At 46.7% G+C, this 27,520-nt stretch overlaps 3 protein-coding genes across 10 annotated transcripts in view; 1 reads left to right on the forward strand and 2 right to left on the reverse strand.

Annotated features, from left to right (window-relative positions):
- SMG7 (SMG7 nonsense mediated mRNA decay factor) overlaps window positions 1-9,804 on the forward strand; it is a 59,243-nt gene extending 49,439 nt beyond the window's left edge. For 5 of the 6 annotated variants that reach the window (XM_088060166.1, XM_014260032.2, XM_088060164.1 and 2 more), the window contains 7 exons: window positions 304-669; window positions 2,133-2,282; window positions 4,658-4,738; window positions 5,303-5,462; window positions 6,706-6,876; window positions 6,989-7,140; window positions 7,653-9,804. In XM_088060166.1, coding sequence (XP_087916292.1) covers window positions 304-669; window positions 2,133-2,282; window positions 4,658-4,738; window positions 5,303-5,462; window positions 6,706-6,876; window positions 6,989-7,140; window positions 7,653-7,766 — 1,194 coding nt within the window. In that variant the 3' untranslated portion in view covers window positions 7,767-9,804. The remainder of the gene's footprint in view (window positions 1-303; window positions 670-2,132; window positions 2,283-4,657; window positions 4,739-5,302; window positions 5,463-6,705; window positions 6,877-6,988; window positions 7,141-7,652) is intronic. The other variant, XM_005531299.3, reaches the window with a different exon arrangement.
- Window positions 9,805-10,851: 1,047 nt separating this feature from the next.
- NCF2 (neutrophil cytosolic factor 2) lies at window positions 10,852-19,585 on the reverse strand. Of its 3 annotated transcripts, none has more exons than XM_014260018.2 (15): window positions 19,309-19,585; window positions 18,779-18,861; window positions 18,363-18,471; window positions 18,018-18,152; window positions 17,602-17,709; window positions 16,578-16,637; window positions 15,762-15,805; window positions 15,434-15,575; window positions 15,086-15,148; window positions 14,653-14,731; window positions 13,500-13,543; window positions 12,830-12,981; window positions 12,646-12,757; window positions 12,262-12,424; window positions 10,852-11,089 (listed from the first exon to the last, which is right to left on the reverse strand). In XM_014260018.2, the coding sequence occupies exons 1-15, from the start codon at window positions 19,480-19,482 to the stop codon at window positions 11,019-11,021; spliced, it is 1,539 nt and encodes a 512-aa protein (XP_014115493.1). In that variant the 5' UTR covers window positions 19,483-19,585; the 3' UTR covers window positions 10,852-11,018. The 3 variants fall into 3 exon arrangements, with proteins under 3 accessions (XP_014115493.1, XP_005531360.2, XP_014115494.1); XM_005531303.3 differs by having other exon boundaries at window positions 18,018-18,155; XM_014260019.2 differs by lacking the exon at window positions 15,086-15,148 and having other exon boundaries at window positions 18,018-18,155.
- Window positions 19,586-22,247: 2,662 nt separating this feature from the next.
- ARPC5 (actin related protein 2/3 complex subunit 5) lies at window positions 22,248-27,168 on the reverse strand. Its single transcript, XM_088060298.1, has 4 exons — window positions 26,993-27,168; window positions 26,163-26,234; window positions 24,282-24,458; window positions 22,248-23,484 (listed from the first exon to the last, which is right to left on the reverse strand). The coding sequence occupies exons 1-4, from the start codon at window positions 27,134-27,136 to the stop codon at window positions 23,422-23,424; spliced, it is 456 nt and encodes a 151-aa protein (XP_087916424.1). The 5' UTR covers window positions 27,137-27,168; the 3' UTR covers window positions 22,248-23,421.
- Window positions 27,169-27,520: the final 352 nt, after the last annotated feature.

A 27,520-nucleotide genomic window follows, 5' to 3' on the forward strand; every position in this document is an offset into this window, starting at 1 on the left:
AGATCCTGTTTATGTTCTGGGCAGCAAAATGCTGGCTCAGTACCTTACTAAAGGTTTAGTTTTTAGGCTTTTGGGTTAAAAGGTACTAGATAGAGTAAGGATTATACTTGGCTGTTAGTTTAAAGCTTGACTAGAGAGCATTAGATGCCTATGGAAATTGCTTTTGATGAATAACACAGACATTCCACAGACATTCTGATTTGCTGTCACAAATAAGCTAGGCTGACAGCTTGGATTGAGTTGGGCATTCAGGTAACCTGAATTTTTCCTCTCTGCTGCTGAAATCCTGTGTCTTTGCCTCAGTATCCACAGACAGATTCATCGAAGCAGCTCTGGAACCCCCCTCAAGTCCAAAGCTCCCTGGGGAAGATCATGTCTGTAAAGCAGCCCTATTACCTGCAGGCCCAGGACCCTCTCAAACTCTTTGAACAGTCTTTACAGCCTCCTGTGATGCAGCAGCAGCCTCTGGAGAAAAAAATGAAGCCTTTCCCAATGGAGCCATATAACCAGAACCCCTCAGAAGTCAAGGTGCCAGAGTATTACTGGGACTCTTCCTATGGCATGACTGACAACAGGGTGATGACCCAGCAGTCGAATATGGACCGCAGGGGGAAGCGGCAGGGAGTCTTCTGCTCTGAGCAGGATGCTGTCTCCAGGATGACCTTTGAGGTAAGATCCACACTACAAGTGGGAAAAACTAAGGCTCTGGTATTCCCGACAACTCTTGGCATTTCCCTGTTTCAGGAATGCCTTGTGGTCCCAAGTAGGTCAATGTGAACTTTAGAAGAGACCTGAGCATCAGTACCTGGGGTTCCAGCACAAAGTAATGAATTCTCCATTTTAGTAGGCTGTGTGTAGGATCACTCTTTTGAAGATTTGGTTTCAAGTAGATGTAAGTCTTGTTCAGTGTGGATGTGACATCCATCTCTGCGCTGTGTCTGCCAGGTGGAGAAACATGGCAGCTGATAGTTTTGGGGAAGATTCTTGTCTGGCAACTGATGAAAACCATAAAAGCCACCCAAATAATTGCAGTTGGATTATTATACTTTAGGTGAACTCCGAACACTGCTATAGTCAATTGAATGGCTGAGACTGCAGTAGGTTGAGCAATAAAGGATGGTAGCAGTGGTCTTGTCTTGGATTTTTTGTTTGTTTGTTCTTCCTGAAAACACCACCGCACTAAAAGAGCTAAATGGTTTCCTTAGCCCCCAGTTGCAGTAATGGAATACTTCACTTCTGTTTATGTACTTATGCTTCATGTTGCTGTTTATAAACCCACCAGTCTGTCTTACTTATTAACAGCCCTGGAGTCTGAGTGCTTTTGGTGATGTTTATAAGAAGGCTTAAACAAAGGCCTTTTAAACCTGGTTGGGTGTGCCTCTGTAAATGCACTCAGGACATGGAGAAGGTCAGCTGATAGCACTTGGCTCATCCTTCCAAGAGAAAAGCCAGACAATGTACAGGAGTCTGCTCCTACCCTGATGTCAGGTTGTGTTTTTTAGATGGAGAGAGGGTCAAAGCCTTGTTCTTATTCCTAAAAAGGAAAGCTTGCCAAGGTGCCAGCACATTGTGCTATAGAGAGAAGCTATGCCTGTGATGCTTGTGCTTTAAGCATCCTTCAAAAAAGTAAATATGTCCAGTCTGACCAGCACTGAGCAGATTTTACTGGCCCAGGGGGCTGGTCAGCTGTGTGTTGGTCAGCAGCTATCACCAGTGGAAAGAAATTTCATGGGATTTAAACTTCACAAGCAGAGAAAATAACAAGATGTAACGTAATTCTACTTGAAACCTAAATTACTCACAGGTCAGCTGTAGAAGAATGATTATAAGATTTTGTTTGTTGTCCTTGCACATGGTAATAGGTTTAGTATGTAGCATGGAAGCAAGGGGAAGCATATGCTCTGCTAATTAAAACTCCCTGCTGTCACTTTGGTGCGTGATCCTCTCCCCATGTGCATTTGGCCGTGTGGCTACTGGTTGTTTCTGCTCCAAGTTCTCTCAGTCTGTGCCTCAGCACCATTCTCACCTCGCCCTCTGCATGCTGCTTTCTGCCCTCCTCTTGCTGTTCTCTCTCCTGCTCTGGGTGTTCTTTCTGCCTTCTGTTGTCTCACTGTGCTCATTTCTGTCACTAGGACCCCAAGAGCTCCCCTCTGCTTCCTCCGGACCTGTTAAAGAGTCTGGCTGCCTTGGAGGAGGAGGAAGAGCTGATTTTCTCTAATCCTCCTGATCTTTACCCAGCTCTGCTGGGGCCTCTCGCCTCTCTTCCTGGACGAAGCCTCTTTGTATGTATTTGATGTAATACTGCTGCTTCTCACTCTTAACTGGCATCTCTTTCTTCTGTGAAATTATAAGAAATATGAAATTCCTTTCTCTCCCCCATCCCTCCTGTCCACTTCCCTGCCTCACCTTAGAGCTAGTTTTCACAGGGGTGAAAACTACAGCTTTTTGGCTGGATCCTGCTAATTTGTTCAGAAATCAGAATAACTGGGGTTTTTGTAAGTACAGTCCGCAGGACTGTACATCATGATACATCATTAACTGCACTTGCTCTTCCGCAGTTGGATGGATTTAGTAATAAAGGGCAGGGGGGGCACTGATGGGGCTGTGGAGAGCCATCAGAACAAGGGTGTAGTGACAGGATAAGGGGGAATGGCTTCAAACTGACAGAGAATAGGTTTAGATTAAATACTAGGAAGAAATTCTTCCCTGTGAGGTTGGGGAGAAGCTGTGGTTGCACCATCCCTGGAAATGTCCAGTGCCAGGTTGGATGGGGCTTGGAGCAACCTGGGATAGTGGAAGGTGTCCCTGGGCAGTGGGGTGGAATGAGATGAGTTTTAAGATCCCTTCCAACCTAAGCCTGTGCTTCTGTGATACGATTCTATGATTATAATCTGCATATTAAAATTCCATAGAGGCAGGGGGATGCTGCCCTATTCAATGCAGAAAAGATTGCAAAAAGAGAAAGATGGATTTGGAAGAAATTAACTGGATAAATACACAATAACTCTCATAGAAACACAGTCATTTTTGACAGAAGGATTTCTTTTCCTACATTTTTTTGTATTAAAACCTTCCTAGTTCACTAGCTTGGGGGAGGTCTCAGAGCCGTTCAATTCTTTAATCACCTCTGAAAGTGCAGCGTGCCTTTCTGCTATGTTCATTAAATCATACTCATTCAGATAAGTAGCTGTAACAAAGAGCTATTTGTGACTACTCAAAATCTCTGGTTCCGTATCTTCCTCAGTTATTTTACCTGCCATCCCAAGGAGCCAGTTGCAAAACAGACACTCATTTCTGTCTCATTAGATAATTTTGCTAAGAAACTAATAGCTGCTGCTTTAGCAGCTTCCTTTGAAGCTCCTACTGTTGTGTCTGCTGACAAATGAAGGAAATCCTTTGCTGTGCAAGCTGTGTGGTTATTCAGAGTGGGAATTTTGTCTGTCTTTAAAAATGTGCTTTCAAAGTGATGAGCTGTCACTTTGAAAAATGTAACAAGCTAGGGACCACTTGCTAAGAAAATTAGGCTGTTTGTCTTAAGTTTACAGGATGAAAATAAAAATATTCCAGGTACTGTGGCTATGTTAAAGACAGAGGGACGCTAGTTCTCGTTTTTGTGGTTTGAATAATAAATTTAAAAACATCTGACATGCTGAGCTGGTGAAAGAGCAAGAGGGGGTTTATTTGTAACAAGACTACAGCTTTTATTTTGGTTCACACGTGTTTTTACTTGTGGTTTTACTAATTCTGTGGCTTGGTGATCCAGATCCTGGATTTGGTGATGTTCATCGTCTACCAGCCAAGCTTGGTAATTTTTTTTTTTTTTGTTTCTGTCAGTGATAACTTAGCTATTTCTTCTCTGAATAGGCTCTTTTCAGAGACACTGTTTTTCACTCCTTCATCATAGTAAGAACCAAACAGAAAGACAAGAAATATGCTGGAAATAACAACTGTGTGAGAGGGAGGTGGCATGATAATGGAAAAAAGGTCATGGTCCATAATGTCTTTACATGGAAATAAAAAGTCGTGGAGAGTTTTGGAACCTTTCTTTTAGACATTTGGGTTGGGTTTTTTCCTTCTTCTCTACAAGTAATTTGTAATGGAAATGAGGGAGTGCTAAATGACACTTGGGCTACTAAACTTAATTTAAAAAGTACTTAGCTGCTCTAACTAAGAACATCCCTACAGCAGAGATGTTCACAGAACTGAAAAAATACTCTGTCCATAGCCACATACAAGAGTCTAATCTTGTCTGATGGAGTCCTCATGTCACTGGGAGAGATCCTGTCTCACTTGTACAAGGCTTTCTCACTTGTACAAGGTTTTACACAACCATAAGGTATTTTTGGCAGGAGTCTCCTCTTTAGATGTATCAGAGTATTAGACTTTGCATTTGAAAACCTGTTCTAGCACTGGGGTTTGTCTGAGTCTCTCAGCTATCATGTTTGTTGATTGGTAGATTATTAATTACAGGTAGTAGGAAAACTACTGATTTTTTGCACTTGTTAGCTCGCCTCCCCAGTCCTCCAAGGTGCTGGAGCAAATTCAAGACACATTGTAAATGTGACCAAAAGCACTTTGGCAGTTTCTGATTACACACTTTCCCCCTGGTCCCTACACTGAGTACTAACTGCGCTTTTCCCCTTTTTGGTTTCTGAAGAAGTCCCTGCTGGAAAAACCATCAGAATTGATGTCTCAGTCATCATCTTTCCTGTCCCTCAGTGGCTTTTCTCTAAATCAGGTGAGTGACAACCAGAGTCCAATACCTTTTTCTGCTTCAGCTTGTGGTTAAGCCAGTGGGAAACATGAAAGAAATCAACATGGATGTGTGATTTCACTCTGTATCAAGCTTAATCTTTGCCTTTATCAGTTTTCTTCCCAAATTCATCTTAACTATATCTCTGCAGATGTACTCTTGAATCTTGCTGAGTTCATGAACCCTTTGCTCTCAGTGAAGTCATGAAATAGACTGAAAAGGTGCATCTCAGGGTGCTGTAGTGTGTAGGTTTTTATTTCCAGAGCAATTAATTATCTGTTCTCTTCCAGAGAATTGAGCAGGGTCTTGATACAACTTTTCTGAGTACTGGGAATCTGAAGATTTTGTGAAGACTTTGCAATCCAGCCAGGAGAAATCTGTCCTGATTCAGAATGTGGTGGATTTAATGTTAAATGGTCAAAGAAGATGGGGCTGGGAAGTGAAAAAGAAATTAGGAAATATTTTGAACTATAATTTTTTCCTTTGTACAGTCTCAGTATTTGAAATAAGTATAACACATAAGCTCTTACATTTTTTGCTTTTTTTCAGGAAAGATATCCAAACAACAGCATGTTTAATGAGGTATATGGAAAAAACATGAATACCAGCACAAAAGCAGAAGTCACCCCTTCAGCTGCGCATCAGGAGACTTCACTGTATTCTCTCTTCGAAGGGACTCCATGGTCTCCATCCATTCCAGCCAGCTCAGGTAATCCTGGTACGGCATTTCTTGTGTCTAGCAATTTAAGAGGATTTGAATTAATTCTAAACCAATTGCAAGTTATGGGTAACTGGAAATTAAAAAAAAAAAAACCCAAACTTACTTGACAAGGTCTCTGAAGGTTACTGTTTTACTTTGTGTCTTCAGAAATACAAGGGGATTGTGTAATTAATATAGTGTAAAAAGTGGGATTTTAATAAGTAGTTGAGCAGGATAAATGCTGTAGAAGGTGATAAATCCTGAAATCTCTAACTCTGTTTCCTGACAGCCATTTGGAACTAGTGCTTTAACTCAGATATCCATATACTTTGTGTTGCTTTTTTTGGAAAAAGGAGGAACTGGATTTCATAATGCAGATATTTGAAAAAGAAACTGTCTGAGGGAAGAGTGGAGGAAAATACAATAGTGGGTTTTGTTGCATTCGGTTTTTACTGTTAAGAAGCACATAAAACAAACCAGCTTCTTTGTTAGTAATTATCTTAAAGGCATAAACCATAACTATTATGTCATAATTTTATTCTCACTAAAAATCCAGACGAGTGTGAGAGGAATTAGTTGAATCTAAGAAATTAGTGGATTTTAAATAACATATGCACTGGATGAGATGTTTGGTGGGACTTTAACAACCAACCAGGAAAAGCTGTTGTGGGTGAAATGGAGGGAGTTGCAAAGTGCTTTTATTCTAGCAGGATTTTTTGGCTCACGTGACTTCAACTCCCTCTCCCTTCACCTCTTCATTTGTTCCGTTCTGCCTGTTTCATGCTCCCTCTCCTCTTTTGCTCACTATTGGGTTCTGGTCTGAATTTTAAGACTCATATAAGTGTAGAACATTCTCAGACTTGGGAGTTGAAGTTGTAAACTTGCAAACTCCTCAAGTTCTAATCTAATTTTTCTATTGGTTTGTCAAGCTTGGAGACAGTTACTCTTTTAGTTTGAGACAAGTTCTTCAAGAGACATGGGGGAAACTGGCTTTGCCTAGTCAGCCCTCATGAAGTTTCCTGAGTTTTGTTTTTCTGGTAAGCATTAAACACAGTTATTCTATTCTTGTAGATTTTTCACTCAGAATTTAGGAATTTTCATTACACTTATGCAATGGAGGGAATAAAAACTGACTTTCGGCATTGTAGCAAACTGGGTGATAGCAGAATTTGCAGCAGCACTAAGAAATTCAAAACTGGGATGCTCCTGCTGTCTCTGCTGACCATTTTTCCTCTTCCCTTGTAATCTCTAGATCATTCAACACCAGCCAGCCAGTCTCCTCACTCCTCCAACCCCAGCAGCTTGCCAAGCTCCCCTCCAACGCATAACCACAATTCTGTTCCTTTCTCCAACTTCGGTCCCATTGGGACTCCAGACAACAGAGACCGGAGAGTCACAGACCGCTGGAAAACAGATAAGCCAGGCAAGTGCTGGGTTCCAGGTTAGCATGGAGCTGTCAGACACCGTCATCTGATGATGTTTGTTTTGCACTGTTTTTGCCATGTCACTTTGAACTTGCCTTTCTGCCATTTTAGCAATGGGAGGGTTTGGTCTGGACTATCTCCCAACAACGTCATCCTCTTCGGAGAGCAGCTGGCACCAGTCCAGTGCTCCCAGTGGTACCTGGGCAGTCCAAGGCCCTCCCGCCATGGAGGACTCCTCAGCTGTGCTTATGGAGAGCCTGAAGGTGGGTTTGGTTGGGGCTGTGCTCAGGGACAGGTCTGCAGGCTGGACAATCAAGTGATGGGCATTAGCCTGTTGGAAGCGTCAGAATTCACTGCCCAATGCCCAAAGTTTTTCCTGGAGATCACTTACACAGGCATTGTGGGAGGTATCACCAATGCAGGAAGATGTCCATTTGAGATTTTGTAGAACAAGCCCAGGCTGGCAGAATTGGAAGAAATTCTAACATTAGCTTTTTTCTAGCATTTAGACTAGTCTAAAATTAGTAATAGTTAATGTGGGATGAATTTTTGATGAGGGTTCTGGGGGAGGATAAAGTTCTTTTTAGAAGAAAAAAAAAAAAAGCCTCTTTCTAAAAAGCCTCTTTTTAGAAGGTCTTCTCTGAAGCCTGGTTAACTTTTTGATAAGCCAAGTATGACTGATGAAGAGGGAGAATATAGAACATGGTGTCTGCTTTCCCATCTGGCAGAGGGGCTATGTAATGCAAGGAGGTACTAGTGTTGACTTTGTTTTTAGTCCATCTGGTCCAGTTCCATGATGCACCCTGGCCCCTCGGCCCTGGAGCAGCTGTTGATGCAGCAGAAGCAGAAGCAGCAGCGCGGACAAGGCGCCATGAATCAGCCGCATTGAGGCAGAGGAGACAACCTTTACAACGACGGCTCCATAAACCATGGCATGTTGGGTCTGTGGGACTGGCACACACAGTCCTGTGCAGGTGGCAGCCCTCTCTTCTGTTCTTGCTGTCAGGAGGGTGTAAGTGCTCCACCAACCCACTGAGTGTGCGCAAAACATCTGCAGTGCAAGCAAACAACATCAGGAATTCTCCCATCCCCCGGGTCCTTCGGAGGGAGAGAGGAACTGCTGTTTGGCTCACTCAGTAACCCAATATCACCGCCTCTCACCTTCTCCATTGTGCATGTCCCCAGCCACATGGGAAGTAAAAGCTGAGAGCAAAGGGCAGATGGGAGAAGCCAATGAGAACTTCTCAATCCTTTTTCTCTCTTTGGGGAGATACAATAGGAATCCATTAATGATTGCTTTGCTGACTGAGAATGTAGTTGAAATTACTCCTAAACATCTTTATTACTATCTCAGTAGTAAGATCACACTGAATTCTGTACACACATGTGCTTCATAGTCAGTGTGTAGCAATGAAAGCCCCAGTTGCTGCTCCGGTCACAGTGGCTGGTGATGAGGTGGGGCTCTGTGTCCTGGACTAGCAAGGAGTTTCATGAAAGAGTCTGGCACTTGGCATCACTTCACCCAGAGGCTTTGAGTGGGTTTGAGACTCCAGCATGAAATGCCCTTCTCTCAGTAGGTGTTTGAGCTATAAGGGGTGACATGGGGCATCGCAGCACTCTGCTGAAAAGCGAGTTAACTGCCATGGGGTTTTAAATTAATGTGTAATTCCTGTACATTTTACTGTAGCATAGTGGCTAGCCTCACAAAGGGCAGGCTAGTCTGTGCATTCACAGCCTGACTCATTTTAATAGGTAGGTAGAAAGCTTTCAGTGTTTTGTTTTGTTTTTGGTTTTTTGGGTTTTTTTTTTGTTTTGTTGTTGTGGGGTTTTTTTTTTGTTTGTTTGGGTTTTTGTTTGTTTTTTCTGTGTTTTGTTTGTTTGTTTATTTTGGTGTTTTTTCTCTTTCCATCCTCCCATCTTCACTGAACGCTTATAGTTTCATTACCATGGCAGAAAATAATCAGGGGTCCAGCAGGGCTGGGTGAATCTGACAGTCAGCCCAGATAGCATGGGGCATACACATGCCCTATGAGGCACGGGTTAGCTCTGCAGAAACCTGTCCCAGCTGCAGCCCCAGGCTTTCAGTGCCAGAAACAAATCCAAGGCACCCATGGACACACAGAAACAGCACAGTACTGTTCATAGATGAAAAGGTGCAGAAGGGAAAAGGAAAAAGACATTTTATTTGCTATTTATTAGGGGGAAGGAAGACTGGAAGTTTTGTTAAAGAAAAGGACAGTGTTTTTGTTAGATTTCCCAGGGAAGTTACAGAAACAGATTCAATGTCCATTTGCTGTTTTTAGCAGTAGGGATTTTTGTGATGATTCAGGATCTCTGGGCTAGAATTCAGCTGCAGAACAAAGCACATGCAGGAGCTGAAGTGACACTGGAGTCTGGGCAGCCCCAGAGAATGCAAAAAGGGAAGGTGGAGGAGACACAATACCCTCAGGGGTACAAGAAGCTCCCTACAAGCTCCACCTTAGCAACATCACTGTTCTGTGTTGCATTTCAAAGCTGTATTTCCTTTAACAAGTCCAAAAAGTGAAGTTCCCACTTGGTGGTAATCTAGCCCACCCTGTGTGTCCCTTCCAGCCCTCCCAGTGTGTGTCCAAGCTGTGCACCCAGGCAGCTGTGACATTCCCGTGTTCGCATCATCACTGACTCTTGCACCCCAGACGAGCTAACCAGGAACACCATCTCACTCCCAGCTGTGCCAGGTCCCAGCTGCACCGTTCCACTCGTGCAAAAGCACCCGGCCTTGGGAATGCATCTGACCCTGCCTGCCCTCCAGCACCTGGAAGAGCAAGGGAAGGGGCTCCCAACAGAAACTGGTTTGTGTTGTAAGCTTTTTGTGTTTTCTGTCTGTCTGTGCAAGAACTGCAGCTGCCGAAATCAGCTTTGCCTTTAATTAAACCATGTTCTCTCCATCCAGGTCTGTGTATAGCATTTATTTCCTGGGTGACTTGGCTTCAGGCCTTTAAAAATACATTACTTTTCTGTAGAAGCCAGAAGAATGTTTGAAGTTGATTTTTTTTTTTTTAATTTGAAAGAGACCTTTCATATATAACATAAAGATTCTTGATTATAAATAAATCACAGCAATTCTGGCTTGGGCTTGGTACAGATAATTTTGTTGTGGTTTTGTGCTGCCTGTGTAGTGTGTTTTACATACTGAACTAAGTATGTAGGATGGGAGCAGCCTGCAAAGCTCCTCTCTGCTGGCAAACTCATCCTGGTACAGTGTGTGCAGTGTGCAAATGGAGGGTACAGATCCTTCTGGCACTAACTTGCCTGCAGACCAGGGTGTTCACTGTTTCTATGCTTTCAGGTATATCATAGGAAACTCCAGAGATGTTCTGGTTTTGAAATTTTACAGGTGTTTATTGTCTCCAGAATAAGTTTATTTAAAAAGAAATGTGATATTTAGGCCAATGGGGCAGTGGGGTTTTCTGGACTTGTGTGATAGAATCCAGAGTGGGGATGCCATCTCTTAGCACCTTTGGAGTAAAGCTCTGGGATTCCAGGCTGTGTCTTTCAAAGTTACTGTATCTTCTGACTGATCAGGAATAGCTTTGAAGCAGGGGTCCCAGTGCTGAAGAAAATGTCTGTTTTTATTGGTGGGAGTTTTAAAGTCCCTGTGAATCTGAATTGTGGGTTGGAGCAGGGTGAGGCTATGTGGTGTCTTCCAAGATCTTGGGGTCGGCACTAATATTTTAAGGAAGCAAATGCGTTCCTGGTCTGTAGCTTCCTGAACTCACTTCCCCTTTGGGATCTGCTGGCTGGGCTGTAAATGCAGGTTGCACCACCCTCTTGTGGTTATTCCCAGCTTCTGGGCTGTCTGTAAAAAAGCTTTTTTAAGGAGGGGGGGAACATGACAAGTCCCTTGGCAAGCACAGTATTTAGGAATGAATGTATTCCTAACAGAAATTAACAACTTCTTAACAAGTTCCTGTTTAAAAGAACAACGCAAAAGGTAAGAGAAAAAATAAAGCTTTTAATACAAGTAGCGATAACATTTAAAGTCCATTTTCAGATGCAGGGTTTAATATGCAGACTACATAATGGCAACAGTTGAATTCGTAGCTTCTTTTCACAACTTCAAGCTCTTCTGAAATCACTTCTCTGGGTGTCCAGTGTTGAGCTATTGAACAAATGCAGATGGGAAGATGCCAGTTCTCCCCTTGCATTTGCCTTCGAACCAGTCTTCATTTACTGGAACAGAAAATTGACACAGGTCTTATGATCCTAGGAACGTACAGGAGCATAATGTGCTGCAGACAGGCCTGAGATCACCATTTTATGATGTTTCTGCTGATAAAACTTAGTGCTGTGCTACACCCAGGAGGGAGTGGAATGTGGAGGAAAGGGAGGAATGAGAAAGAGAGCAAAGTGGTAAGGTAACAAGAAATAATACCAAATTTGGGTTAGAAGTTGGATCAAAATAGAGACCAGGGTGCTTGGAAACTGCCTTGAGTGGAAACAAAGTGAGTGTGGAGAGTAAGGAAATTATCTGAGACCTTGGTCTGTCCTCTTCAGGATACATCTGAAGTATTTCGTCAGCTGTTTCCCATGTTCACATACAAACCCTAAAACAACCCCCCAAAACCTCTGCTACCCTGGGTTAAATAAAGCCTATGAGCTCTGGCAATTTTGCTCTGGGGGAACCAAATTAGGCAAGAACCAGCTTGGTATTGGGAAATATTTAGCTCAGCAATGAAGGCGAAGGTAGGATTTTGGGGTGGAGGGGGTCATCAGTATCACATTGTGTAAAATCTAACCTGTCAAAGGTTAGATGGGGGACTGATTGTGTGCTGCTGCCAAAGCCTGCCAGCCACCACGAATTAGTGGCATAACTACATACAGCAAAATGTAAGGGTTTTTTGCCTTTAAAACTTATTTGTGATGTCTTGATTTCACTCAGAGGCTCAAGTGAGATGGGGAACGTGCCCTGTATATGTAATTCTTCATTGATCTTCCTGAGATTTAGTCTGTATTTAAGCCTCAATTCCCATAGAAACGCTAAGGACTAATACTGAACAAATAATGCAAGATTGTACCCTTAACAAGAAAAGTAGATGAAAAAAGGTTCCAGATGGAAGGAATAAGAGTGAGAGCCTGTGATCCCATTGTGGGGATGGCAGCTAAAATGAGGCCATCTTTCTCCTTGAAAGAATCCACTGTGATCAATAAGTTAAACACAGCCCAAGTGTAACTCCTGTCTTAGATGTTTGGAAGGTGTGCGGTGGAAATGGGAGTGACGAAAATATGTTGGGAGAAGTGTGTGTAAAAGGGATATGTGGATGGGAATCCCAAGGCAGAGCTGGAGGAGCTCTGCTGCTGCCACATCACCCTCCCCTCCCCTGTCCCAGGAGGAGCACAGTTACCTTTGGATAAAAGAAGGATTGTGTCTCCTGCCTGAAATTCCAGGTCTTCAGGTTGGGTGGCTTCATAACTGTACTGAGCTACAACATGGGTTGTTCCCGTCTCTCCCGATGTTGCCTCCTGCGGTGACTCCTCTGGTTTGCTGTCTGGTACAAACCCCTCTCCCTAGGCAGGAAACGAGCTGGTGAGGACACGACCGCTTGGTTTCCTTTCTCTGTACCAGGGTAAGAGAGATGAGCTCTGCTTCTCCTCTCCGCTCACTCTTTGCTCCTCTGCCTTTCATGAGGTCAGTGGCTTCTGTTGAAAGCCACAAACCCATGCTTGTGGCAAGGAAAACAAAGGCAGGAGGGATGACAAGGTAGCTGCTCCCTGTAGCTGTCACTGACCTCTATGCTATTGCACCAGACTGTCAGGCAGTTGTCCTTGCTCTGGTTCCAGGCTGCCTTCACATTCTCTGCACTCAGAGTCACCAGCTCCTGGCCCTCCACAGGCTTGTACCTGGTGTACAGGGGATGCAGGTGAGAAGCCCTGGAACACAGCCCTGGCTCACTGGGACTGGCAGTGCCTCACCTCAGCTCCATGTGCTCAGGCTGCAGGTCCAGCTTCTTGCAAACCAGCTCCAGGAGCTCCCTGTAGGAGAGGACTCGATCGACTCTCAGGGCAACTGTGAATTTGTAATGCACCTTGAGGACATGGGGGCTAGAGACAGTTGGTTCAGCCACCTGCAGGCAGGAAATGAGATGTCACCTTGGGTAGCTTGGCAAGCGCAGGGACTGGTTGCCTGAGTTAGATTGTGCCTACCAAGCTGTGCTTGGACATTGGCTGCTTGTCAGCCCTAGGCTTGTCCCAGGAGAGAGCTCAGTAATAGATTAGGGACTTGGTACCAAATTGTGGCTTTGGGGTGATCAAATTAGAGCTGTGTCCACCCTCCAAGCTCCTCATTCTTTGTTGTTTTTTTGGGTTTTTTTTTGAGCTGGAATTGCTCTATTTTCCCATCTCCTTTCCCAGTGCTACTTTATGCTGACCCTACCCAGGAGCATATGTATTCCAGCCAAGCTCTCTCCTATTTCTCCCTTCTCAAGTGCCTCAGGTTGACTAAGATTAGAGTCATTCAGTGGCTCTGGTCACAGCCCTGGGTTCACCTGGGGCCTGGAGAACTCCCAAAAAGCAGCCCTAAGTCTGGTAAATCCAGATTTGTATGACCAGCAGGACATTGGAGTGTGCACTCTCAGGATGTTACCTTTGCTGTGTCTTTTAGCTGCGCCACAGTTGCAGGAACATAGTCTGGGGAGGAGGAAAAAGGTGGGTCAGGAGGTGAGATGGGATAAATATTGTCTAAACACACATTCAGACCTCCTGCAGCCCATCATGATCTCCAGCAACACCAACCAACCCTGGAGCCAGCAGTGGTCCCTCAAATGGATACGGCATCTGCCACAGGGGTTATTCGGTAATATCTAGACACAACTACTGAACACAGGTTTTGGCTCTGTGCCTTCCCTCTTTCAGGGATGGGAGCATGAGGGGTGGGATGTCTTTCATAGGCGGATTCAAAAAAGATGAACATGTAGCTGCTGGTTTTAGTGTCTTTTCTGATCTTCCTGGGTCCGCCCTGAAAACCAAAGGCAATGTCTGTCCTTCAGTGGGGCTGTAAAGCTAAACTCAGGCCTCCAGGCAGGGTGATTTCATGCAGCTTTGTGGAAGCCTATTCATGAGGTTCCGATTTACATTTTGGCAGTGCTTTGACACAGCTGTGCTCATTCTAGGAAGAGCCTGAGCTACACTGTTGAACATGGTCTCCCTAATAGATCTGAGATGGCTTTTGGTGCTATAAAGATGATCACTGGGATTGTTGTGTCCATGAGGTGTTTGTCCTTAATTCCATGAGCCACAGCCTTCTTCTGTGTCAAATCTACCCATGGACTCCTCTGAGGCTGCTCTACTGGGGACATGAGCTTGGGATGTGGGACCCTGAGTCGCACCAGCCAGGAATCCCCTTCATACAGCTCCTTCAAGCCTAACTCAGCTCACAGCAGCACTGAAGCTATCATGGATGTCCTGCTTGAAGGAGAAGCCTGTAAGGAATCCTTTACTCCAGGCTGGTTCTTGCCCCATTCCTATCTTCAGACCCTTTTTCTCATTAGTCACTGTGCTAATTAAGAGCACAGAGGGACTTGCTTTCCTCAGGGACCCCACAGACACTATTTTACTCCATCCTCAGAACTGCAGTTGCTGTCTCTGCCTCGTGCTCCCAGTCCTTGACTGGAAATGAGGCTAGGAATGAGATGGACATGAACCCTAGCCCTGGTCTTGAAGGGTGAGGACACGGCATGTCCACCTGCTGTGGGTGATGTCACCTTGTACTCCCCATCCCTTCAGCTCCCCACACTGACCTGGTGCCAGCCGTCGTGGCTTCTCTGGCACAGTGGAAGTAGGTGACTCAGAGATTTCAGCTTCCACAGGGGTTTCTTCCTGTGCCATGGGAAGAAGATAGTGTTGTCAGTCCCACCCTTACTGAGGGGCTGTGGTGCTGCTGCCTTGTGCAACCTGCTATTTTCCCTAAGTCTGTTTGGGATCTTGAACTGTAGAGGGGTGACTTTGCTATCTGTTATATCCCCAGCATTGCCAACCACCACTAGGATGCCACCAACACGGATTTTGCAGATCTCTGAGCTCATAATAAGGTGACAATGAGCCAGAAGAACCAATCCCAGCATCATGAGCGGGAGGGAGTCACATATATGGTTTTTAGTGGGAGGCAGGTGTTGGGTAAATATGTGGAGATCTGCTCTCCCCAGGACACTATTTCCTCCTGGGCCTACTCACCTGGATATGCAGCTTATTCTGGAGCTCCACAGGCTCGAGGAAGTTGCAGGGGACAATCCCTTTCTACAGGGGGAGAGATGAGTAGTGATTGCTTGGCAAGAAGGCAGCCTGTTGCTGGAGGACACAACTGGATGTGTCCTCACCCTCCCCTGCATCCAGAAGGGCTCCTGAGGCTTGAATTTTAGTTTCTGCAGGTTGGGTGGATTTCACTAACCATGTGGCCTAAGCCAGGGTGGACATAAGAGACTTCAGTCAGAAACTTAATTACTGTTGGCAAGCCTCTGCCTCTATAGAACCTCAACCATAATCTGCTTTCTGCCCCTCCTGTCCAACACACTCCTGGTATACCTTTCCATTGAACATCACTGTAGCCCAATTGTCCTTCTCTTTCTTCAGGACAAAGACAATGTTTCCTGGCAGGACCTGCAGTTCCTCAGTGGTCTCAGGAATGAACTCGTACATGACACGGTGTGGCTGCCCTCTGAGGGCCCTGGGTGTGGGAGCAGTGGACAGGTCAGGAATGTTGGTGGTGCTATTGTTTTATATTGTAGGGAGAATCCAGACCTCTGCCTCTGTATTCCTACATTCCCCATTCCCCCCGAGTTCTGGGTGCCAGCTGGATGCAGGATGGGGTTGTGCTTGTCTGTGTGGGTTATCCACCTTTCATCCATCTTACCTGAGGATTTCTGGGGTCTTGGGCCTGGGTGGAGGACCAGAGGTCTGCCAACAGGAACACAAAAAGGAAAATACCAGTAATCCAGAGGATTTTATTTGCATTGCAGAAATGCTCTGCTGCCTTTTACCCTGCCTGCCCTCACCCCAACACTGTTCCTTCATCCACGTGCATGTGCTTTAAGTGCCATGAGGACTATCACTGGCTTTGTTGCTTCTAAGGAACAGTTTCCCCATTCTTCAACATACAGTTTACAGAGGCACAATCCTCTTTTCACTCCTGATTTTAGTTTCAGTTCACAGAGGACTGAGATTGTCAACACCTGTCTGCGTTGAGAAGGTTATAATTTATCTTGTGCAATGGTGCTGTGCTTCCCCAAATTCTCCCAAAAATCTAGAAAATCTCTTGTCACGTTTAGGAATGGGAAGATGCCACTACATCTGGAAAATGGCACGGGAAATGCAAAGTAGTTCTGGAATGGGCAGGAGGGTGCAAAGTGAGAGCAGAACTGCCATTGTTTCTCCACTCACACTTAGGCAGACCGAATTCTCTGGGGAGGGTCAGAGACAGCTCCCTGCAGAGAGCCATCACCCCACCCACTACTTCCCCATGCAGGGAATCAGCTTGACCTCAGCCACAGCTTTGGATGGGTTTGGGATGAGCTTCTTGATGCTGGAGGAGCAGCTGATCTGTGGAAGCAGCACCCACCTCCTCCCCACAGCGGTGGCCCAGAGTTCAGGTAAGGATGCTATTTGCTCCCCACTGTGGATGACAGTCACCCCATGTCATTTTGCACTGAGCATTACCAGACAGTCTTACCTGTGGCTGTAGAGGAGCAAATCCTGAAAAATCGTCCTTGTCCACTACAGATGCCACCACCTAGAGCCAAGAACAAATAGTGACTTGGTGCCTGTAGACCTCTCTCAGACCTCTGATGTTCACCCTCCTCCTTTGCTGTTGGCCAAGCCAAGCTCCTCAGGATGCTTTAAGCTCAGGAGGGGCTATGATTTTAGTCTAAGCATCTTGGTCTATAGGCTGAGTGCCTCTGGCACCAAAGCTTCCTGCTCAGCTGTGGTAAGTTTTCTGCTCTTAGCCTGGCTGTTTCTGTGGTTTGAGGCATTATAACCTTAAAAGTTTCCCTGTCTTAATGAGAAATGTTGAAGGGAGCCAAAGTGTCCAGCTCAATACCTGTCATGTCATACCTCCTACAGGTAACCTTTAATTTAGAAAGTTGATACATGTTTTTGTGCATGTTTCTGGCACTCAAGGAGTTGCTTTGGCTCTAAACTGTCTGATTCCCCAGTGCCTGGTTCCTTTTCTGGACAAGTGCTGCTTCCCAGGGTCTGAGTCCAGGGGTGGTATCCCAGTGACTGGATTTTGCACTCACAGGAGAAAAGCTTGCTTGCTTATCTTGAGCTGAAAAGCCCTTTTCAGAGCTGTGGAAGAACTGGAGGTTGGTTGTGGGTGTCAAATGTTAAATAGCTCCTTTCCCCCACCCCTGAAAATTCCTTGGCTTGAGTTGAAGCTCCAGTGGTATCTTTCCAGCTGACTATTCCTCATATCTCACTAAGGAGACCAACTAGAAATAGGCCATGCTCAGCAGGAACATGCTTTTAGCTCTGGTATTCTTGCAGACTCCATGTTTCCCATGAAATCCCTGTGTGCCATCCCTCTCTCCATGTCTCTCTCCATGTCTCCCCCTCTCCCTGAGGCAGAGACCAGCTCCCTGTCTCTGGCTGCCTACCAGGCAGCAGACAGCAGCTCAGAAGGATGATGAGAAGGCAGTCACAGCTCTTCTCAGCCCACAGGCTTGGCCTGAATAAATAGTATAGATTTTTCTTACCATTGCCTTTCCCAGGTAGTCTTTCTTCTCTAACTGAGCCACTTGCTTCTCATTTGGCCTGAACAGCTTCCCTGCAGGAATAGCCACCAGCTCATACAGCTTCTGCTTCTGTAGGACAGAGAAGTCATGGAGACTTTGGAGGTGAGAGCAGGGACTGAAGAATGTCCCTTCTGCTCCGGGCTTGGGGCTGCTCCATACAGCCAGATCACCACCATGACAGCCCAATCCCAGCTGTCCATGGTATGGTCCATTGAATCCTGTCTTCCCATCCCTGCCTCCCCAGTGACCCAAAGCTCTTCCCATGGACTTGTGTCTCCCACTACAATATCTATTGCATTTTAATCCTGCTAAAAGGTGGATGTGCTGCCAGTGGGATTTCCCTCCCTCTCTGTGGGGCTGTGAGACCTCCTCCATACCAGGACGGCTTCCATTGCCCTGTCTATCTTGTTGTGCTGGGGCTCGCTCTTCATGCTTATGGCCAGGGTCAGGTGCTCCTCAGCCTTCTCCCAGTTCTCCATTGTGGCATGCACCAGTGCGATGTTGCAGAGAATCTGCTGGAGGGATGGGAGCAAAGGAAAGAGCTCTTGGAGCAGCTGGACTGCTGCCAAGATGGCAGGAAGGGAAAGGACAGTGGGGCAGTGGCACTGCACCCACTTGCTTAGTTTTTGCAAGGTACAGAGAGGCTGTCTGTCTCCTCTTTAGATTTCTCATGCTGGGGAACAGACCTTTGGCATCAGAACAAGTGGCCAGGTGTGTCTCACCTCGCAGGCAAAGAGCCGGTAGCGCAGCCCCAGGATCTTGTAGTCAATGAGTTGGTTGCCTCGCAGCTGGGCCAGTGCCTCTTTGAAATCCTCAATGGCCTTTCCGTGGCTGCAGAGCAGAGGATGAAGGTGTCACTAGCTTGTGGCAACCTGCCTGCCTCTAAGCCTGTACTCACACTTGGTGAGTTCAGTCGGGTCTCCTCTCTATTCTTGAGTGGTTCAAACACCCCAGGGGAGGAGAGAGGTTCTGAGGCTCATGTTAATCCCAGGACCGCAGTGCTGAAGAGTAGGAGCCTGTTTGACCTCGAGGGGTTTCAGTCTGGGCTCTGGGGCACCAACCTGCCTGGGGCCAGCCTCAGAGGAAGGCTGGCATCTCTATAAGTGGCAAAAATGAAACTTTAAACCCTTCCACTCACTTTTGCCTCTGGTAAAACACAGTCCCCCGCTGGAAATAAGCCACTGCCAGGTGCTTGTCACAGCTGATGCTCCGGGTGAACACCTGCAGAGGTACAAGTGGGGCAAAAGGCGGGTAAAAAAAGGGTCACCTTAAAAAAACAGGGTGTAGAGCAGTTGCACCTGTCCTGACTTAGCCGAGTGGCCTGAGCTGGGCTCGGTGGGCTGTGTCTCCCTGCAGCACTGGGTATTGCATTGGGGAGAGCCTGTACCAGGCTCCTGGTTCTTTTTGAGCTGGAGCCATCTGCCAGCATGGTCACCTCACGGAGAGAGTTAACAATGAGCCGTGTATCACTGTTGCTGCCTCACCCGATTCACTGGCAGAATAGGTTTGGCAAGCCTAGGCTGTCCCACCTTCCTCACAACATTAAAAGGCCCTGAATCCATCCCTTAGACCATGATCCTTTCAATTCCTTCCTTCTCTACCATGTTCAAGTATCTGGGCAAGTCCCAGAGGTGAGAGGATGAGTGGCCCTAGGGCCTATACCCTTACCTCCTCCGCCTCCGCCAGCTTTCCCAGGACAAGCTGGATGCAGCCGATGTTAAAGCAGATTTTGGCAGGGGGGTTCTGGACGGCCATGAAGGCATCCAGAGCAGCACTCCACTCCTTCCTGTCTGCTGCACACACCCCTTCTTGCCACAGCCGGATCGTCTCCACCAGGGACATGGCGTGGTGGGAGTGGGAAGTGGGATCCCTGTGTCGTGGGTCTTGCCCCTCTCCCTGTCTCCTTGTGGCGCAGCTCGGCCTCTCTGGCTCCCTTCTGCCTGTACTTCTGCTTTACCCCCGCCCCTGTCACAAACCTGGCAGGAAGTGGCCTCACTCGCATCATCAGCCCTGCATGGGGAAGTGGAGCAGAGACTGCCTCTGACACAGTAGGTTTCCATGGGATTCATCCTTGCTCCTCTTGAGCAGCCACTCTTTGCCTACTCAGGTTTTGATCTTCCAGTTTTTACATTAAAAGCCAAGGATTTTGTCAGCTGGGTGGTTCATCAAGTCAAATTTCAGGTTGCAAAAACCCAGGGTGAGTGCTGGGCTGAGCCCTTGGTGCCCTGCAAACAGTTCCTGGTAGGCACAGTTGGGCTGGGGCTCCCCTGTCTGCCTAAGTGAGGAGGTGCAGTAGAGCCCAAGGTACTGCCTGGGAAGCCCTTGGTCCTTCCTGACCCTGCCGTGTTGTCCCAGTGTGGAGTTTCTCTTCTAAGGGCACATGGAGCTGCCCATGGATGAGGTTCCTGGGATAGTGGCCATGCTGCACCATATCCCCAGGGCTCAGCCCAACATTACTTCTGTCCAGGGTATTTTAGGGCAAACAAAGCATAACAGGCTCTGGAGCACTGCTGGGAACCCAGGGACAAGATGAGTATGGGGCACGTGGCGACAGCAGGATTCTGACCTGCTGCTGACTCACAGGTTTGAAGCTGGCTGCTCCACACATGGTTTTTAAGCCTTTTTGGAAGTACTTTGCCTCTGCCCCATTTACCAGCAATGTGATGTGTGTTTTTTGTAAGAGCTCAAAATATGTCAGCAAGACTCAGCCCTTGTGCCTTTACCAAAACTTCCCCAGCAAATTAGGTAACTCCAGCAGTGGGAGGGAGGCTGGGGAGGTGACTTCAGAGTACTGCTGATGGAGAAACCTGAGCCCCTGAGCAGCAAAGACTGGGGTTTTAATCCAAAGTAGGACCAAACAGAACTCTGAATCTAGGGCTCTGGTTCTCCAGCTGTATGTGTGCCCTCAGCAACCCAGCTGGTTCCTATGGACTTCTCATGGAAGCATGGAAGACTGATCTCCAGGAAAGCAGGAGATGCAACCAGCTGAAGTGATGCTCAGGTAAAAGGGTAAAAACACCTCTCTAGATGCCTTTTCTGATTCCTGTGAGGGATGGGAAACCCCACGGAGCAGCAAAGGGCTTACCTTATTGGAGGCATAATTTTCTGTTCATTTAATCATCTGAATTGATGCACTGCTTCATCAGGTTTATCCAAAACTGGTACAAGGAGAGCTGGAAAGGAATGAGATCATCCCCATTGGAATACTCACAGCAACTGTCCTTCTGTCTGGATATTTGTAATTTAACAGTGAGATTTCCGAGCTGTGATAAACACAGCCCTTTTAGCAAGAGTGAGTCTCTTGTTCCCCTTTCTCTGCCCCGAGCTGACTCAGTAAGTAAACTTGTTTCTTCTATAACACCCAACAGGAAGTAACAGAGATGGTGACATTTCCTGTGGAAGACTCATGGAATCCAGCAAACCCAGATTGCCAGAAATAGGGAATGTCCAAAATCCAGCTAGTGTGCGGTGCACATTTTGACTTTGTATAGCAACAATGTGTACAAGTTTATAATTTATGAAAAGTCAAAAAAAGACTGACTCGGGCACAAAGAACTCCCCATTACGCACAAGGGAAGCCCTTTTTGTGAGGAGTTTTATTGGGCAAGAGAAGTGGAGGAGCATGTCCAGCTCATTCCCATAAAGGTAAGTCGGAGCTCTCTGCACAGGACCTGGGGGCTTTGGCTCTTCTCCCAAACAGTGGCAGACACTGAGGTGGACATGAGGACAGCAGTGACTCTCGGCTAGCACAAAAACAGGATGTGACTAAGAAAGTTCCATTGCCATGCACTCTGGCTAAAGCTGAAGGCAGCAGAGCTCTGCAAACCCTGTCACCCTTCCCACTCTTACCTGTGTGAGGCTCTCCATAGAAGGCTTCCTTCACCTAACAGGAATCTGAAGCCCTGTCATGGTGTCCATACCATCCACCAAAACAAGAAAGGCAGGATTTGGAGGAGACTGTTTTTTAAAACTAGATTTACTTTTTCCCTTCCTGTCACTCATTATCAGCAGGGCTGCCCTGGCAAATCCTGCCCTATCCCCACATCAATGCATGTTTTAGCACATCCCTGAACAGAAAACACAGATGTACATGTTTTGTAAATGTTCCTAAATCCATCACAGCCTCACCAAAAGGATCTACAGAACCTTAAGACCACTCTTTTTATTCACTTAATTTATCTAATGCCATCTAGAAGCAGCTGATCTGCTTTGGCATCAACTTCTTTGGAAAATACTTTCCACTTCTCTGGGATTACAGCTTATTTTTTTAAAATGAGGTTCACTGATGTCTTAACCCAAATCTAGGCAAGAGGAAAGAACCAAAGAAACCAATCACAGTCCCTGGCAGAGCTGTAAGGACAGAACCCTCACTGCACAACCAGGAGAATTTCTGTACAGATCCATGGGCAAAACATGGACACTTTCTGTAGCTTCTGCAGCAAGCCTGGGTCTCCCACTTGGTGATCTCAGTGCCCCCCCCGTGGTTGTGCCTGCATTCTTCTGGAGGCAGTGAGCAAGGAGAAGCATCCTAGGAAGAGAATTAGGGAGGCACTGAATGGTTTATGGGTAATCATGCTGGTTGCTGTCTCCATATGTCAGACACTGAGTAAATATTCAGTGATGGTTTATTGTCTGGTCTTTATTATTATTACAAAAACAAAGCAGATATCAAAAAACAGCAAAGATTTCTCAAGGTCCCTAACAGTTTTACACAACTGAATTGTAGTAAAATAGTGAAATTAAAACACATGTAATTTAAATCCTGGCCTTAAACCTTCTATGGTGATCTGTGGTTTGGGATGTCCTGGGCTTTCCTAATTCTTTAAAATACTCTTCTTTATTTGGGAACCTGACTGGCCCACTAGCTAACATGATGAGGCACAATGCAACAGGAATGTGAGCTGTCTGGTTATCCTTACAGACCCTACACTACCAGAAAACAAAATAGGGGAGGCTCTGAAAGGATGGTATTGATACCAGAACATGTCTCTCAGACTACCTCAAGCAGCCATTTAGTTGTGCTTGACAAAAACAAATCACTTTCCAGTTGCTGAAAGATGATTTGCTGTGTAAAAGCTGCTTTTTCTTCTTTTCCTCAGGATCTTTGCTCCCCAAAATAAGAAGAGTTCACTGGGCTGGGCTCCAATGTAAATGGACCACTGACCTTTTAAATTCCACTTTCCAAACTGCATGATGGACAACTCCATCTCACTGTGACCTTCCCAGTGTGGACCCAGCATCAAACTGATGGCAAGGAACCTGGGCAGCCTAAGGAAAATACCTGGCTCTCTGGAATGATAACTGGGATTGAAAAAGAGCTTTTTTTCTCTCCTATTCACCCTGTAGGGTCAGAGGTTGACCAAATGTCCAGTTACCTGTGTTAGTAATAGCTGCCCCACTTCTCAAATATCAACATTTTAACTCAAAACAATGCTTGACTAGCAAAAAATTAAGACATTGCCCTGTGTCCCTCAGCATTTGCTCAGAGTCAGGTCCAAATCTGCCACGATTACACACAAATGCAAATCACCCTAAACACTGAATTGTTTACATCACTGAATATATCACTGAAAGGATGGTAGGTACCAAATATTCCTGTTAGAAGTAAAATTCCACCTTCATAATTTTCCAGAATTTAACTACAGAAGAGATCACAATGTGCATAATTGGTGGGGTATGACAGAAGCAGCAGGGCAAAGGCAAAGCTGGGGGACAGGGCTGCCCAGGGGTGGCCTTGCTGGGAGGGGGATCAGGGGTTGTACCAGCAGCTCCCTGCTGGAGTTACACTGTCTTCCTCGCAGTCAGAACACGCACAATGGACCCAACTCCTCCAGCAGCCAGCGCCTGCGAAGGGAAACATGGCAATGAACACCAAGCCAGGGTAGCTACAGCCTGGAGCTCCCTTCCAGGAGCTGAACAGGCTGACAAGAACCATAGAGAGGTACTTTGGACATGGCCTGGAGTGACAGGATAAGGGGGAAGGACTTCAAACTGACAGGGAGTAAGGTTAGGTATCAGGAAGAAATCCTTCCCTGTGAAGGTGGGGTGCCCCTAGCACAGGTTTGCCAGAGAAGCTCTGGCTGCCCTGTCCAAGGCTGGGTTGGATGGGGCTTGGAGCAAGCTGGGATATTGAGGGTGTCCCTGCCCATGGCAGGGGAGGAACGAGAGAAGCTTTAAGGTCCCTTCCAACTCAAACTATTCTGGGAGTCTATGCAATTACTTGGATCACATTTATATTGCACATGAGTATATGCCTGCCCTCCACAAAACACCAGCAGCCAGGGTACGATAATCATACTCAATTACAAGAAAGCTGTTTAACTTTAATTAGGCTTTCATTTCCCTGCATAACCAAGCTGCAAATTTTGCTTCCTTCCGGGAGGGAAATTCTCCTTCAGTCTACTTGAATCACTGGATGAAACCATTTGCCTCAGTCTAAGAGAAACCCACATTTTAACTGTTGAGTGTTTACCCTCAGTAGGAAGCAGAAGTAGGCAGGAGATAAAACTCTGCTATGACCTCCAGGGCCATACCCTTGTCACAGCCTGAATCTGGTACTTGAGTCTCACCAGACAAGGCAGGGGGTTCTTGCCAGGCTCAGGGCCTGGGCACTCTGGCAGGAGCTGTCCCCATGCACGCACCTTCTCATGCCACTGCAGCAGCACAGCACTGCTGTTGTCGGAGGGGCTCTCAAAGCCCTTGTAGATGTACTTCATGAGCAGGTCCACCCCGTTCTTGTCCAGCGACTGCACTGCCTTCTCAATGTCATTGGCTTTGAAGGAGATAAGCACCTTCAGCACGATGCTCTCAGCACGGTCCTGTCAACAGGCAGGCACAGACACAGCCATCCTCATGTGAGATGAAGCCAAACACTGCTCCTCTCCCAAAAAAACTGAATTAGAGCATTTTTCACTTTAACAGCTCTGAAGAGGACTGTGTGTGAAGAGCTTGTCATAGTAAAATATAACAGATATGTTCTCCCAAGGATAAACAAGGCAAAAGAGTTTAACATATTTGCCCTGCTTTAGTTTTTCTAAAGTTTTTAGTTATCTCTGTTAGTGTTTGCAATTCTCCATCCCTTAATTATGGCTAAATAGTAAATGCTCATATGGAAGCTCAAGAGCTATCAAGTTCCAAAATAATTATAACAATCAAGTGCTTGTCTGGCCCCCCTTCCCACCAGAGCCTTTTCCATACCTCTGTAGTGTTTAACGTGACACAACCATTATAATCGAGGGAAATGCCACTGGTAGCCTAGAAGAGTTAACTGCTGGAAGCCATGTGTTTTCCAAGCAGTCAGCTGCTGTCCCAGGCACACTGGATGCAGACTGGCCATTAATATTGAGCATTAATAACCATTGATCTGGATGTCATTTCAGGGCTGGGAATGTGTGTGGTATGCTTACAGCAGCAATTAGCCATGTAATCAGCAAGAAGCAGCTCTTCCTTTTCATCCATCACTAACTGAGGCAGGATGAGAGAAGAATGTCTCAGGGTTCCTGGACTTTTGAATAATTCCATCACACAAACACTTCAGGCAGCTTCCCCCTACAGAAACTATGGATGTCAGTTTTCCTGCCCAATTTAATATCCCATAATCACTTGGCTTAGCAAGACTTCTCACATGAGTGTAAGTAAAATTATTTAATTTCCAAAGATAACAAAAAATTAAGGCAGGTATTAATGTTCAGTCATTCTGCCCTTTACAATTCCACCACTGAAAGTATTCTTAAATCCTTCAATAGAGGGCTAATGGAAACAAGTCACTAATGTGAGGACAAAGCTATACAGCCCTATTTGTAATAGCTGATTCTCAGAGCTCGGTAAAACCCTTCAGGAAAGGGCTGCAGCTGCGGGAACAGCTCTGCCAGGAACCATGCAGCAGGGAACCATGCCCCTGGGCCTTTCCTTGGGCAGGGAGAAGTGACTGCAGACATTCACCAGCTGGGCAGTGCCCATATCTAATCAGCCTGTTCCTCCCACTACTGCAATCATGAGCTATTCAGGATTCATCCTGGGGATATTCAGAAATCCACATATCCAGCAGACTCCCACACTCTGTCACAGGGGGAAGGCTCACATTTCCTGAGTTTTAACAGCTTTGTTTTGATTGGATATTCTAAAAAACAAATCTTCCTTTTTTGTAGGCTCACTGCTGGTGCTTTCATTACTCAGAGGTGACAGCTACAACCCTGGTTCCCTGCGCACATGATTACATCCGTGAGCTGCCACATCTGGTCTGAGTCAGACACAGGCACCTTGTGACACCTGGGCACACAAAACACAACCAGCACTGGTAGGAGAACCACACCTGATCTAGCACCAAGGTAAAGGTACCTGGTACTTGAACTATAGTATTTTGAACAAGATTAAAACACTTGTCACAGATGTTTCAATATAAGGGAATAACCTAAATTCTGCTTCTCGCCTCCTCCAGGAGGCCACAACTAGTGGCACAGAGGTAACAGAGACCGGAAAGGATTTTTGGGGAGTAATCCATGAGAAAACAGTCACTATTTTACCTTCACTGCCTGGTTCTTTGTGTTGATGGGAGGGTTCTTCAAAGCTGCCTGCAGTGCAGCCATCATGTTCCCTGTGCCAGATGGTTAAGGACCAGATAGCAAGTATATGGACATCACATCCCAGGACAGTCAATACTTGTGCATGACTGAAAACACTCCAATGAAAGGATTCCCTCACCAGCTAAGAAGATATTACAGTCTAAGACAGCAATTTTCAGGTCATTTGAGTCAGGAGCAGCATCAACAAGCAGCTGTATAGTTCCAGGATTGTTGAATGCTTCCTAACCCTTTCCTTGAATCAGGGTCCAAGTAAAAGAAACCATTCTCCATCACTTCTGCAATCTGTAGCCTTTTGAGAACAGGTCTCAGCTTGGCACATCGAGCCCTAGCAGCCACCGAGACAGCAGCCCTTGGGAAGAGTGACCAGTGGCCAGGTGGGCGAGGCAGCCCTGCTAGTGGGCAAGGGGAACTCTTTGGGCACAGGAAACTCCCTGTCTACATTCCTCTGGACACCTCACTGAGCGCAGCCCTGGGGCACTGCGGCTGCTGTGGGCAGGGAAGGAAGCTGGGCCGCCTTCCTGCTGCCAGCCCCTTCTCCCTTCAGCCTCTTCCTCTTCCCTCTGCCAGCCCCCTCCCCCTTCAGCCTCTTTCTCCTGCCAGCCTCTTCCGCCTTCAGAGTCTTCCCTTGGCCCGCCAGCCCGTTCTCCTTCAGCCCCTTCCCACCGCCAGCCCTATCCACTTCCAGCGTTTTCCGCCCACCGCAGTGCCCGCTCGCGGATGTTCCCGTCTAAGGCCGCGCCCGCTCCGCCCTCGCCGCTCCCTTCAGGATATTGCCGCAGGCACGAGTCCACCTCGCCCTCATCGGGCCCCGCTTGCCCATCGCCCCCGTCCTCCTCATCCACGAACTTGTTCTCGTCGTACTCATCCACGTCCACCCGGCGGAACCGCGCCGAGGACACCGTGTGCTTCGCCATGGCCGCGCCCGCCCCGCGCAGCCGCCGCTGGCCCGGGCCCAGCCACGCCCCAAGCGGCGCCGGCGCAGCGGGAGCGCTGTCAGTGAATACTGGAACGGCTTGCGCTGGAAGGGACCTTAGAGCCGATCTCATCACACCCCTGCCCCGGGCAGGGACACCTTCCACTATCCCAGGTTGCTCCAAGTCCCATCCAGCACGGCCTTGGACACTTCAGGGATGGGACATCCACAGCTTCTCTGGGAAACGTGTGCCAGGCCCTCACAAACAGGGAACAACTTCTTCCCAATACCCAATCTAAACCTACTCTCTTTCAATTTGAAGTTTCACAGATTCACAGGATATTCTGAGTTGGAAACGATGCACAAGCATCATCGCATCCAATTC

This window comes from Pseudopodoces humilis, chromosome 10, assembly GCF_049639895.1.
Source record: "Pseudopodoces humilis isolate 2021_Gansu_Grassland_sample_001 chromosome 10, ASM4963989v1, whole genome shotgun sequence".
NCBI lineage: Eukaryota > Metazoa > Chordata > Aves > Passeriformes > Paridae > Pseudopodoces > Pseudopodoces humilis.